At 51.7% G+C, this 15096-nt stretch overlaps 1 protein-coding gene across 1 annotated transcript in view; it reads right to left on the bottom strand.

Annotated features, from left to right (window-relative positions):
* Positions 1 to 15096, bottom strand: part of RBM44 (RNA binding motif protein 44) — a 47050-nt gene that overhangs the window by 18254 nt on the left and 13700 nt on the right. Inside the window, exon 17 of the mRNA XM_050899966.1 lies at positions 12364 to 12457. Coding sequence (XP_050755923.1) covers positions 12364 to 12457 — 94 coding nt within the window. The remainder of the gene's footprint in view (positions 1 to 12363; positions 12458 to 15096) is intronic.

Genomic DNA, 15096 nt, shown 5'->3' with positions numbered 1-15096 from the left:
ATGCTATTTCTGTCCCGGTTTTGCATAGGGAATGTATTTTTAAAGCCTCTCCTCCCTGCCCGGCTGGGTCAGGCCGGGGGCACTCCCACCCGCCCCGAGCTGCTGGGATCCAGCCGCTCCTGTGGCTGTTGGGGCTGGGCGGTGGCGTGGGAACGGCGAGATGGATGGAGGCACCCAAACTCTGCAGGCGATCGTGGGGGAGACAGAGACCCGTCCCCTTCTCAAGCAGCCTGCCCGAGCCCCACCACCAGCACAGGATCATCCATCCCATCCCATCCCATTCCCATCCCATTCCCATCCCATGAAGGCTGAGCCCAACTTCTCCCCAGGCAGCTCCCCTGCTCCCCTCCTCCCTTCCAAGCTGGGCAATATTTCATCTCCAGCATCTTTCCCTCTCGCTACCAGCCTGCTGCAGGGGAACATCTGTGGAGGCTTTCAGTATCTCCTTCATGGTGATTTCCAAGCCCAGGTTAGAGAAGCATTGCATTGCAGCTCAGGACACCTCTTCCTCCCCAGCCCAGCAAATGTGGTGGGAGGAGAGCACAGGGACACAGGGCTCTCCACACTGCCCTCCCCAGGCACAGCTCCCCTGCTCATGGCACTCTCCTGCCCCGAGTACCAGCTTTTAACTCAAGGCACCTCCCTTTCCTCAGCTGCAGGTGAGGACCATCATCTTGGCCTCTTCTGTAAAGCACCTGGAGATGCAGAAAAGCCATAATTGTTATTTAACAGGCAGAAAAGGAGCCCACAGCCACCTACCCACCAGGCCTGCAGCTGCCAGAGCTACCCTGCCACCACCTCTGACCAAATAAATTTGGCCAAGTGTCCTGGTTTCAGCTAGGACAGAGATAATTTTCTTCCTAGTAGCTCGTATAGTGCTGTGTTTCGGATTTAGTAGGAAAATAATGTTGATAACACACTGATGTTTTTAGTTGTTGCTAAGTAGTGTTGATACTAAGTCAAGGATTTTTCAGCTTCTCGTGCCCAGCCAGCAAGAAGGCTGGAGGGGCACAAGAAGCTGGGAGGGGACACCGCCAGGACAGCTGACCCAAACTGGCCAAAGGGCTATTCCATACCATATGCCATCATGCCCAGTATATAAACTGGGGGAGCGGGCTGGGAGGGGGGGATCGTGGCTCGGGAACTAACTGGGCATCGGTCAACGAGTGGTGAGCAATTGCATTGTGCACCACTTGCTTTGTATAGTTTAATGCTTTTAGTATTACTATTGTCACATTATTATTATCATCATTATCATTGCTTTTCATTCCTTTCTGTCCTATTAAACTGTCTTTATCTCAGCTCACGAGGTTTTTTTCCTGATTCTCTCCCGCATCCCAGGGGTGGGGGGGGAATGAGCGAGCGGCTGCGGGGTGCTTAGCTGCCGGCTGGGGTTAAACCATGACACCAAGGAAAATGGATGGTATGGAGCACTTCAAGCATCTCAAAAACTTTACTTATGAATGCATGATTGGATGAGCTGCTGCTGTGTTTGCCACAGCAAAGTACCAGGCTCCCTGCATACAGTTTAGAGACCTCAAAAATGCGTGGAGGTGTTCGAAGTCCTCGCAGAGTTGCTCCCGCTTCCCGACCGCTGTAGGGATGCAGGTGCTTGGCAGGCAGCGGGTGAGCCCATGGGAAGAGCCTGTCCCTCGCACTGGCAACCCACAGGCACACCGCTGGAGTCGGGCTTGGGGACATCAGGACAAGGAGGGACTCAATGGCCACCCAAAGCAGTCACCCACCATCTTGTTTAATGCGAGAAGGGCATTTCTCATCCTGGCAGCATTAATTCAGAGAGCTGCTCTGTCCCAGATCTGCTCCCTGATGCCTCTGGTGTATCCTCAGGTCCCAAAACCAGGCAGCCCTTGCCTCCCCTGCCTGCTGCACGCTTGTTCACTTGGCGTGTTATGCCACTGTCCCTTAATCCGCAGGATTTTCCTTCCCAACGTAGCCATTCAGGATGTAAATTAAGAGGGAATTCACGGGATTCAGGGGTTTTCATGTGCTGAAAGGGAGTGGGGATTTTTCAACACGCCGCTGAGTCACTGCGTAGCGAGGATTTCAGAGGCAGAGCAGATGCTGGGAGGTGGGGGGAACATCTGCCCGGCTCCCAGCACCCGGGAAGGCTGATCCCAGGATGTCTTGGACATGCTGCCACCGCCCGCTTTGGAAAAAAGAAAGAGAATCCCCCCCTCCCTGCCTCCCCTCTGCCCCGGGGGGCTGCAGATGGAGCAGCAGAAGGAAACTACCCGGCTCCTACTTGAACAGAGCGGTCTGTAAGCACAGCATGGACACAGTTACAAAGCACGGCCGGAGCTCCCCAGCGAGGTCTGCAGATGGAGGGCTCGCCCCGTATTTTACCTGTCCGATAGCTTCACTGCCGTGAAGCCACAAAAGCTTTCGAAAGACTCGAGGACTCTGGAAACTTGGATGGGAGAGAAGTCACTCAGGCTGGGGGGAAAAAAAACCCTCACGGTGGGGAAAAAACGTTAAATGAAAAGAGACAGGGCTAGGAAAGCTCAATTTTAGGAAATCAGATACTCCCCTGAAAAACATGCATGTGGTTGTGGCTTTGTTTGTTCTGCTTTGGGAGTAAGCTGCAGGCGCTGCTGCAGTCCCGGGGCAGAGCATCGCCGTGGTCCCGGGGCAGAGCATCGCCACGGGCCTCCCCCGCCCGGGGCTCCCCAGGTCTCTGCGCTGCATCTCCCTCCACCTAGGCTTACTCACCAAACAGCCTCCCCAACCCCGAATAAATACTTGCCGGCTAATTCCATTAAATCCCAGCGAAATGAGACCTCTGTGCCAAATACGCACCGTGGCGGGAGGTGCCGTGGCATAAGTGCTGTGGCATAAGCGCCGTGCCAGGGGCGTAAGCTGCGGCGAGGGTCGGTGTAACACCTTGCTGGCTTGGGAGACAGCGGATACCTGAATGCAGAATCGGCAGAGAAAGTCAGTCCCTGCTCGGCCAGGCTGGGGATGGTCGGTCCCCTGTTAGAGACCTGGCCACGCGGAAAGCTGGGGTGGCAGATGCCCTCCAAAAAGGCCAAAGGCTTCCACATCTTTGGGAATGAAGCACGTGTGGTGGGTCTAAAGAGCACACTGTGGTCCTGCCAGCTGCCGTCCCACCGCTGCTTCCAGAGGAGCATCCCCAGAACTCCCATTTCTGGGGGGGCCGTGGCCCGGATGAGAGCGGGAGCGGAGCCAGCGCGAGGGCTGCGCCTTGCAAAAGCCAGGCTGGAGGCAGCGCGATGATGCTCCAGAAACACTTCTGGGGATAAACATCACTGGGCATGAAGACTTATTTACAGTAAAAGGCAGTAACAGGAGAAGGTCAAACGGAAACAAGCGGATCACGAATAAGCATCGGCTCCAGCTCAGCTGCATACCGGCAGCCGGACGCGGCTCTCGGCACAAATGCCAGCCCAGCGACCGCAGCAGCTCTGTACCGGCACGCTGCGTTTCCCGGTCCCCTCATTGTACCTGCAAACAGGGCACGCAGCACCAAAGCGCTACCGTTTCTGCCCAGGACTACATCCCTACCTATTTTTTTGGCAGCCTGATGATCGTTCGATAAACGCACCATCGATGACTCGCTCTGAAGCAATACCGGGCACCACGTTTTTACCAAAGCGTGTTGCACCCGAAGCGCTGCAATTGCTTTCCCCTGGCTGTGGCGAGCGGAGCAGCTCCGGTCCCCGCTCGCTGGAGCCAGCACCCGGACCCTGCCACCCCGTCCCGGCTCTGCAGCCGCAGGAGGAGCGGGGCTGCAGTACGCTCCGCTGCGCCCGGCGATCAGCTCCGTAGCTCGGTCCCTAATTAGGGCCGCTTTGTGAGCGGCGGGCTAACGAAGCTGGCCGGTACATGGGTGAGGAGTCCTTTGCCCTCATCTCTCCTCCCAGTGTAATACCTCCTCGCTGCGTCCTGGCTCTCGCTGCCTGCCAAAGGGACCACATAATAACGGAGATTTCCCTGCCATGCCGCCGGGGACCTGCGCCTGCCCTGCCTGCCGGGGCAGCTGCTTTCCCATGGGACAAGGGACCCGGCCTGAAGCGCCTTTCGGAGATGCCCACGCTTCTCCCCGGGCATCGGGGGGGGTCCCGCTGCCAGAGACGGGGTCCCCCAGACCCAGGGCAGGAGCTCTGCAGGGAGGAAAGCAATTTAGGAGACTGAAATGAAAACCACTACGGCCTTCAGCCTGCCCAGGCGGGATTTCACCTGCCTACCTCTGCCGATAACGCTGCCCACCTCCTGCCCGGCACCGGCGCGGCAGAGCTCCTGCCTTGCTGTGCCCCCTGCCCATGGGTGACCCGTGCGCCCTGCCCCTGCTCCCCCCAACTCACAGCCTGGCCTGAGCGGGAGCCCCGACCACCAATTAACAAAAATACCATCAAATCTGCTGGTTGAAAGTGTCCTGCCTCATCAGCTTAGTAAGGCGCTTGCTTAAAAAAAAATAAGTAAAAAAAGAAAAAAGCCCCCAAACAGGCATTGCTTTCAGGCAGCCGGCTCCTACTTCAACAAATAATTCACCAGGAGTTATTTTTAGGCAGTTTGGTTTGTGCCCTCTTGTAATGCTTGGGATCACTATAAAATGACAGCAAAAACTCAAACACCCCCATCCTAGCAAAAACCGAAATGACTACAAGTCATCAGAGTATCAGCTCGATGGATAAATCACTTCCTTCCTTCGCAGGCACAACAGGATGCCAAAATTAAAACCTCGGATATCCTTTTGGGTGGCATGATTATGTTCAGCTGTATGCAAAATATCTCGTTAGTGCTGGCTGGGGAAAAAAAAAAGCTATCTATTTATTTTGCTTTGTGTAATAAAATGAAGGGGAATAACCATCCCAGGAGCAGGGTCCCACTGGATGAAGTCCCCCTTTTCTACACCGAGTTTATCAATCGGATTAAAGGCATTTAGGTTCTGCGTGGAAAGGACAACTCCAGTTCTCCTAAACGTGAAAGCGATTAGTTTTTCTGAGCCTTTGAGGGATTTAAGAAACATGGAAGTGCTTTGGGATGGTGTAAGGCTCCCAAGCACTAAATTACTGCAAGATACAGCGACTCACAAAAGCATCCAGTGACTGCCTCACCAAGCCCACAGAAAACAGTTTCCCCAGCCCCTCCGGCTGGATCCCTGCCACGCTCAGGAGATGCTCGGGTAGCAGAGCTACTGTTGCGCTATGTTATTCCTCTTCCAAGTTCAGTATTTTACGGAGCACCTACAACCCAACGGCCAACCCCTCCCCAAACGAAGGATAAGTTAACATCATTCTGACACAGGTTTCCACGTAACGGCTCTCGTAAGATGCAGAATATTTGATTAAAATTAAAAATGGAAAATAAACGCCGGTACTTTGCAACCCGTAGCCCAGTGCAGGACAGTCTTGCTTCACTGGTCACAAGGGGTGCACTTTTTGCCATATAATATTGCTGTTAAATAATATTAACTGCTAAATACACTGAAATAGGCTGTTCAAAGAGCCAGGACCCTGGTCCAGTTTCTCTCCTCGCCTCAGTTTCCCAGATCTATCAGCACAAGGTATGGCATGTCCCTGTTACCCATCAGCAGCTGCCAAGCACGTTTCCAGGAACGGGCCTTCTCTTACATGTCCCTAGACTTGATTCTGCATAGGGTAGAATGACAAATACTTTTCTTTCCCCCAAAAAATTCATTTAGTAAGTAAAATAAATCAAAACCAGCTGAGAAGGGGGGAAGGAGAAAGGGAATCAAAACCCAGGCATGCTGAAAACCAACTGCTGGCTGACTGCAAATCAGGAGAGGGAAAAATCTGCCATCGGCCGTTAGTCATAAAGGTAATTCTATCTTTAACAAATAGCGGGGTCTTTTTAAAAATAATCCGCCTTGACTAAATTAATGGAGGAAAAACACGGGTTTTAGACGTGCACTGGAGCTTCGGGGTGGTAGAGCCCTGACTTCCCGGGCGTCACCCACTCCCAGTTCAAATCGGGTCTGGCCATTGCCACCATCAAATACCCGCTTGCTGACCTAGAAGAGCTGAACCAGGGGTCCCCATTTAATTCTGCGCGCCCACCTTTTGCCAACAGCCCGCGCGGTTGGCATCAGTTTGCGGGGAACCGGCCGCCTCTCTCCTGCCTACCAGGGGAGGACAGCGGTTTCCAGCACCATCATCCCGACACCTTAACCCGGCGTTAGACCCGCGCTTTAGAGTTATTTTTAAAACATCAACAAAGCACGGGATGCCAAGAAGAGGCCAGATGTCGGCTCGGTCTCAAAGCCGGGCTGGTCTTGTTGCAGAAAGCTAGGGAGAAACGAGCGGCCACCACGCTCAAGACCTCAAGAACGTGCTAAAGGCAAGTGCACTCTTCTTCCCCCGCCCCCAGACTATTTCTTCCTTCAGCTATTTCAGTTGTTTGAGGCTATAATAAGAACAGGGAAACTAACACCAAGGTTAAAAGTGGCCGGCAGCGGTTTGGAGATAACACGCTTCGATCCTGTTGGTTCAGGTTTCAACGGGTTTGTGTGCATTAAACGCGGATTATTCTGGTACGTGGGACTATGAACCATTTTATTGGACTACCTTTGAGATAAAAAAAATCGGTTCCCAGGCAAATGTTATTCACTCAAACAGATTGCCTATAAAGAAGCACATGATAAATAAATATAAAAATTCACTAGGGAGAAAACCAAAATAAATAGCCACACTGTCTTGTTGGTGCATTCATCACAGGCTGCAAAGAACAGCAGCTTGACTAAATACTTTCAACGTACAGTTTCCAGACTAAAATCTGTTGCTGAGCCACGTTAGCAGCCCGGGAATAATTTATTTTCCTTTTTAACAGAGGTTTCCCGATGCGGTTTTCTTTCCTTCCAGCTGAGTAACACGCAGAGATGGCACTTCTCTGCAATTCACCCGCACAGAGCGCTGCCGTTTTCCCAACAAACATTACCTAAAGGATACGGGGAAGCCCGGACGGATCGCATCCCAGCCTCGGTTGAAATCCAGCGCTGCCGGAGGTTTTCACCCAGGCTGCTGCCCCTTTCCCAGCACAGAGCCCCGCTGGGATGCTTTCCCAGGGTGTCAGGCTGTGGTTTTAAATCCTGAAAAGCTCAAGTTGTAGATGTGCAGAGACAAGGGACTGAAACCATTAAGCAGGTTCATTACTGGATTTGCTGATTAAAAGCAGCGAGCTCGTAGGCAGCATCCGCAGCAGTGCAAGGGCAGAGCAATGGCGCCCTGGGCTCGGGATTCCCTGGTACTCACTTATCCACAGCGGGAATTCGCCCAGCAAACCCTAGCCACGATTATCTTTTAGAAGAGAAAAAGGTATTCAGCTCTTTGACCAAGTCGAAACACGCTGCATATCCCCTACAAGCAGTTTTTAATGCTCCTCTCCCCTGAACCCAGTGCTGCCCCACGGCGTTTTCAGTCCTCGGTTGGTGCGGGGTCTGTGCCGGCAAGGGCTGCGACCACAACCATCGCTTTGGGGCCAAAACCTCCACCAAATGTGCCTGCCAGTACCGATGGAGCCAGACTTTACAGCCGGTTAGGGAGGCAGAAGGAACTCGCTCGCACAGAGCCATAACTCCGGATTCCCACTCGCAAGTTTCCAAGACCTCCCTCAGCTCTGTAGTGACCCGATATTGATTTCCAGCCCTTTGAAAATATGAAGGATGCCAACCCCATTTCTAGCGATTATGAGGTCTTTAATTTCATTCCAGGTCATGGCATTTATATTTTCATTACCTACAACCTCCAGGGTCATTACAAAGATGAGATTACAGTGTCGGTGCTTAACGGCTGTTTAATTCAACAGCATTTCAGAGTTAATAAATGCAATTCAATTTCTCAAAGCCAAGTGGCTTCCTGACCGGATAACACAGCCTGCATCCAGCCTACCAAACCCATACGCCACCGGTTTCTGTAGGAATAGAGCTGGCACGTATGGGAGCGGTACGTGAAATTACATGGTGGAAGTAATTTACTTTTCACTACTCACAGGCTTTTCTTTTAATGTATAGGAAGCCTCGAGTCCTCTCCATCTCAGAGATGCTCTGAAAGGGAGGAGGAACGTTTTACTTTATTGTCAGGGATTTATAACACGACACGCTCTAAATATTTAGGAGGATTTTCCCAGAGACGTGGTAGCCTGCAATTAGTCTTTAAAGCAAGACTTAAGCATTTTTCCAAAAGAGGTGCTGCTCGCGCTCAAACGACACACAGGCGTTTCTGAGTGTGCTTTGGGGTGAAGGAAGACACAAATAATCCTAACGCACCGCAAAATTTTGCGGTAGCGGTGCAGCCGCCTGTCTCGCAAAGCTGCTCCTGCTGACAGGCAGAGGTTTCCCTTTCTTGCTACTTTTAGTGTTAATCTTTTCTTATTACTATTATTTTTTGAGTCCAGGAAATTCAAGTGATGAGCTGACTATAGCCCGCAAAGCACTGGCTGACGGTATCAAGGCGTGAGGTATAATGGTTTAAGGATGGTTACAGGGCAAAGGGAATATACAGGCACCCAGGCACGTACAGAAAACGCAAAGCATCTCCTCTCACGATCAAAGTCATGTTGCTTATACATACAGTTAAGACAATTTAAGGCACTCTGAAGAACTCCGAAGGTTTAAAGCTGCTACCTCTTCTCCCGACTCCAGGGGTCCCAGCAGCTGAAGAGAGGATACAAAGGCACTTGCAATTTCGTATTTTCCAGGAGAGATCATAAATAGTGCCAGTAACTGCTTTGTTTTTTAAGAAAGCATAATTTTCTGTAGAATATGCAAACACAATGCTGTACAGCATGGACAGAAGATGCAGGGAATTAATACGATATTCATGTTTTACTGGCCTTCTTTGCAATTCCCTCTTATCTCTTTCAATAATACAGCTATCTAAACCCAAAAGAAGTCAGAGCAGCGTAGCACAGCACGGTGTACCAGCAGAAACGGGCACTGGAAGCGACAGCAAGCGCCGGCGTGGGGAACGTCGGTCCCCGCGGGATCTCCAGCCACCCGCTAGCGTGTCTGTGAGGGGCACCGGGCATCACCCGGCCCTTCTCACGCCAGCCCCGGGCACGCATGTGGATGCTACTGGCACATCCCCGCACCGCGCTCCAGCAAGCGGCGCAGCAGAGGTGCCATCGACGTGGGCCCATCTCTCTGCAAACCCGCGTGGCTTTTAGCAGAAGTAACAGGGTTTGCCTGTTAACTCTCAGCGGCACGACCTCGACCTGCCGTAATCCTGCTTCATCCACCATCGCCAGCAACAACGAGTCTCCTTGTGAAATCCAGCCCTCAGGTAACCCCTTAAACACCGAAATAAGGCTGCAGAGCAGAAGCGTGGTGCTAATCATCACCGCTCCCGGTAACGATGAGCAAGGGCATGGCTCATTCCCTCCCTTCTGAGCCGCCTCTGCAGGGAACCGCAGCCAAAAACCAGAAAAAGCCTAATTTTACTTCTGATGGAAGTGGTTACCTTGGGATACAGCTGGATCTCAGGCCTGCTGAATGAGACCGGGGTTATTTTTAGGCAGTTGATACCCTGACCATCGCTGTTTTTTAAGGACTAAGCAGCCAGTGGCAAAGTTACTTAAAGCTTGAGCTTTAAGAGAAAGGCTTGAGCTTTAAGAGAAAGGTTTTTCTTGTGTAGGAGGAAAGCTCAGATGATCCTGCCAGGATCTGGACCCCGGCTTCAGTACAGCTGGGGGGTTATGGCGGCAGGGAGAGGGTCTGTGTCATCCTCTCGTGGCCCAGACCACAGACAAATTTCGGAGTCAACAGCTTTGAGCTGCCAGGGGAAAGCTCTCCAGTCCGGCTCGCACAGCTTTAGGCCAGGGGCTCGGTCCCCACCACCAAGAAGCCCTGCAGAGGCTGTGGTCACAAGGCAGGGAAGATGCTCCCAACCGGCAGCAGAAGTTGCTGCGCTCTTCCTTGATGCAGAAACGACCAACTCAACAGAGGCACAACGAAGCAGTATCAGCCTTAACCTTGCTCCCCCTGTTTTATTCTGGATGCCAGCCGGGCATCTCAGACGGTATCTGTTTCTTTTGAAATAGAAAGTCAGCCTCCCCGGACCACTTCTGCATCCTGCTGTGGGCTGCAGCGGCGGACCACAGCAAGAAGGAGCTGGGGCAGGGCCAGGCATGGCAAAAGGCCCCCGAGCTCAGGGTGAGGTGCCTACAGAGGCGGACACGTCTCCAGAAATACAGCTCTGGGGAGGAGATCGTCGTAAACCGCTGCTCAACACTCACCGTTCGTAAAGCTCTCAACAATTTGCAAGGGAAGGTGCTTTGGCAGCAATCTCGGAAGCTGTCCGAGAGCATGTCCCAAGGCAGCGGCAGGGCTCACGAGCTGGCAGGAAAAACGCCGACGCACAGCCGTAAAAACCGGCCCTCCCTACCTGCTGCCTGTCCAACGAGGCTCTGCACCGGTGCGTGGCATGATTTACAGGAGCAGAGACGATGCTCCCCGCGTGAGCGTTAAGATGTGGCGTTGAGCAGAGGCACTCCAGGTTTGTCTGCTACCTCAGCGCTCATTTTAGCAAGATCCTGGCACATCTGTTAGCAGAGCTTTTTTCCCCCTTTTATCTTTCCTTTTTTTTAAATTTTTATTTTCATTTTAAAACACCTGCTTCCTCAGAAGCATCAGCAACCTCAAAATTCGCAACTCCACCGTGACTTCTGGGCTCTCTCAGCTGTCACCTGCAATTTCAGCGCAGCCCCGTCCATGTGCGGGGCCGTAAAGCAGAAAGGCAAACAGGGTTTTTTGTTGGTTTTTTGTTCAAATAGGGCAGAGCGTGCTCAAAAAAAAAAACAAACCCGGGGGGGGGGGGGGGGATCACAGGAGGAGGATGCAGCGAAAGACAAACGCATCCACCACTCGACACCACGATTAGCTGTCACCGGTTAAGTGGCTTGCACAGCGGCAGACGTCCTGCTGTGACCGAGCCTACTGGAGATGGAAAAGAGCAGCCTGGAGTATCACCAGCTCCTGCTCTCTTCACTTTTAAAAGTTACAGTGCCCAAACCAAGAGAAGGAAGGGGCAGGAAAAGGGGAAGGGACTGGGAAAACAGAGCAGAGAGAGAATCCTAACCAAACAGGAATTAGCGCTCACTGGCAGCAAAATCAGCCACAGGTTTCTGTGCAGGACTGCTCCCTCCTCAGCCAGGGACCCGGAGCCTTTCCCCGCAACGGAGCACGGAGAACGTGCTTCATCTAACGGCACGGCCTTCTCCTCCCTGTGAATAACCGCCAGCTAAAGAGTAGTAAATAGTTAATTACGTGGTACAGACAAGACCATTACATGCAGCACAGCTCAATGCATTACTCACCACGGTTCGGAGGACAAAACCGGCAGGGGAGAACAAAGGGGAAGAAGGAGAAATCTAGGCTTCCTCAAAGAGGACTTCGATTGCATTGAAGATCAGCGTTAGGATGAGGGTATGCGGTTTCCCTTTTAAGTAACCTTAAATAAACACACTTCTTCTTGTACAGAGTACCAATACGTGATCCTTCTGAGCTTTCTGCTGCAGATACACAGCTTACAAGCACAGCACAAGCCTCTACCTGTTGCACCTGAAATGCTAGGAGCATCAAAGAAACCAGAGCATGCTGCACCCCATGAAAATGATCAGGCAACGCAAGAATTTCGAACCTGATTTTAAGTCAGTCGATCACCTGCAAAACCCAGAACATCCAACCTCAGCCTAGAAATGCCTGCTTGAACGAGCACTCCTGGCTGCGTCCTCTCCCTGTGGCTCAGCAGCAGGAAAACAGAGACTCCTAAAGCAGTCTCTTAGTAATTAATTTCTACTTTTGAAACAAACGGCAGAGGACGTCTGCCAACATGAGCATGCCTCACTAAATCTCACCTACCGAATAGCAAATCCCACACAAAACAGGCTGTGTCTGATAGCATTGTCATCTGACATATTTAGAGGCCAAGTTAGATGTTTTATTATGCCCTAGCGCTCCGGAATGATTTCTCCCTTTAATTTCCACCTGCTTTCTGTGTTGCCAGCAAAGCCCGGCTGGAGACTTCGCAGATCTCAGGAACAAACAGGTCAGCGGGCACTGGTAAAGTCAGGGAGGAGGAGGAGGAGGAGGCCGGTGCTGCACACCCGTTCTCAGCGCAGAGGCAGCGCACACCTCCCGGTCCCGCCGGTGCTCCCGCCGGTCCCGCTCAGGAAGGCAAAGGACTTCCTTCCCGCAACCACCACCGGGCTGCTCCGGGACTTCCAGGGGAGCTTCTCCCGTTGCCACCGCCCCGCATTGAACGCTGCCAAGGGTACCAGCGCGCTTCCCGCCTCCTAGCCCGGCACCGGCACCCAGCCGCTGCAGCGGTAACCGGGGGAAGTTTGCTGCCGGGGATTGCGCGCACTTACCCAGGACGAAGCAGAGGAATCGCCGGGGGAGCGGGGCCATCTCCACCCAGCCCGCCTGCGGAGCGATGGATGCCTCCCGGGCGGCGGCGGGCCGCTCGGCCAGCCACGGGAAGGAGCGGGCCGGCGGGGCGGGAGCCTCCCCCCGCGCCCCGGCTCGGCTCGGCTCCGCGCCGGCGGGTTCTGCGCGGAGGGGCGGGCCCAGCTCCCCCGGTCTCCGCCCGCCACCTGCCCCGCCGGGGCGGCCCCGGGAGCCCCGCTCCGCCGCCGGTTGCGCCTCCTCCTCCCCTGGGGCGCTTCCCTCTCCCCAGCCGCCGCCTTTTTCGGCAGGACCGAAGGCAAGGTAACCTTTCCGATGGCTCCAGCAGGCTTTAGCTGAGGCTGGCTGTCATGCCCGGGTAAGGCAGCGATGTCTCCCATCTCCCCTCACCGTGGAACGGGCAGGTGGGCGCCCACAGACACGGGAAAGGGAACAGAAAAGCACCGAGAAATGCTTCCCCCCCCCATCTTCCTTAGCCCTCCTTCCACCTCCACCGAAGGCATTTCTCTCCAGCCTAAGGCTAAGAACCATACCCTCGCTTTCTTTTTACATGAATGAACATAGAGGATGTAATGCAATCTGAGGAGGAAAATAAGTGTTTTGTGGTTTTTGTTTTTTGTTTTGGTTTGGTTTTTTACGGACTGGAAAATCATTACTGAGCTAGTACACCTCCACCTACAGCTGAATTTTTGCCTTGCCTGAACATGAGAGTGCCTGCTTGGGCTCTTCAGGAGCACATCTGGGATTAGGATATGCCATGAGGAGCGTATCATCCCAGTAGGCGAGGGCTCCAGCTGCAGGGACATCATTGCCCCACAAATTGGTTCTCCCACGTTTTCAGTTAGCTCTTCCTTTCAAAGGGAGAACAAGAAACAAGAAAACTCGAACGAAAACCACAGTGTTCTAACCTGAGTGTTTGATATCATACCCACTTCTGCTTTCCCAACAGAAACAAAAAACAGTTTGCAGGCCAGAAAGCCAGTTCTATCCTAAACTGTTAGTAACACCTGCCTAGTTACAGAATCAAGTCTGGGGAACACAAAGGGCAGCATTTGCCATTACTAATGTGATAAAGCAAAGCCTACGGCTGCTTTCATCTTGATACAAACAGGGACGAAACCAAAGTTGAGGCCTCACCGGCAGTTTCAGGACCAAGTTTACAGTACTGGCTGTCGAAGGCAAGGCTGGGGCTCTGAAAGCATTACCTACGGCGGTTCTGCTAAGAGGAAGGGAACGGATGAGATCTGAAAACAGCAAAACACCCGCACAACTTTCCAAAGAAGGAATTTGAACCTTTATTCACAGGTAAGTAAGGCTGCTGTTTTCAGCAGCCAATGCAGCTGGGATCTAGAACAAAGTCCAACAAAGAGACAGAGATGGACAACAGCGATGTACTGTCTTGTCATGCAATATCACAGCATGAGCCTGTCCGTGTCAATCAAGGATAATTCCCCTCGCCCCCTGACCAGACACGTACACCTAAGCTGCCTTTCCTTTGTTTACCAGAAGAGGATTTAAAATCTAGACCGCTTCTGTACAGTAATGACACAAGCAAACGTGAAAGACTGGATACTCCCAGCTTTCCTCCTCCCCTTGTATCAACCCAAACCCAGGGTCTCAGGGAGTGCGTGCTTCCCGCTATACCAGGCCATGGGACACAAAAAAAAAAAAAAAAAAAAAAAAAAAAAAAAAAAAAAGGATTTAGAAGCCCATCCTCTGCTTGCAGCAACAGAAGTGGAATACGAGACAAGAAAATGCCATGTTCTGAAGAAGGGAAAAAAAAAAAAAAATTAAAATCCAGGCTTCATCCCGAAGGAACTGTTTGGCCATATCACCGCCCTGCAGTCTGCAACACGCTTCTGAGTCAAAAATGGACACGAGATGACTCTGCTGCAGCACGGGATTCTGTAACCGTGTCCACCAGCACTGCCAGCTCCGAAGCCTGGTTTTCTAAGATGAAGCCCTTGCTGCCTCCCCGGTATTCAAAGGATACATGGAATTTCTACAGACTATTCAGAATCAGATTATCTGGAAAGCACAAGCGTGTTGGCTATTTATTAATATCTTAGCAGCTACCACCACGCCTAAAATTAAGTGGCATGCAAGAACTGGCAGTTGTGTACTTCAGCCTAGAAAAGCCCTGCCAGTATTAGAGAAGTCTTGCTTCACTGAAGTGTGATCTTCCTACCTTAGAGAAACCTGCTGAAATGCTTGAACCAACTACGGGGAACAACAAAACTGGGAAGAATCATTTAATATCTGCACAAACAGAAAAACACCTCAAACTGACCTTCAGGTTATATTCTCTTGGATAAGACTGCATATCATACAGTGATGCTACCTGAGTTTTCGTTAAGATCTGCTGAAATAAATCAAACAAGAAACACAGTACGATCTCGGAACAAGCTGGAGTACAGAATTTGCAAAAATCTTCCAAAGGGAGATGATCGATTCTTCATACTCAGAAAGCCATCTATTTAAAAAGAAAAAAAAAAGAACACAAAAAAAAGCAGCAGGTAAATTTTGCATGTACACACTCAAACTGAAATAAAAGGAACATAAGCAGTTTTAATACCCTGGAAAACCACTAGAAGCTATAATAATTGTGCTATGTACTGCAGAAGTACATAGAAGAGTGAGGTTTCCTAGCTTCAAGAACTACATGAAAGAAATGACTACAATAAAATAAAATATAT

The sequence above is a fragment of the Gymnogyps californianus genome, chromosome 7, assembly GCF_018139145.2.
Source record: "Gymnogyps californianus isolate 813 chromosome 7, ASM1813914v2, whole genome shotgun sequence".
Taxonomy (NCBI): domain Eukaryota; kingdom Metazoa; phylum Chordata; class Aves; order Accipitriformes; family Cathartidae; genus Gymnogyps; species Gymnogyps californianus.
This window is presented reverse-complemented; position numbering and strand designations above follow the sequence as displayed.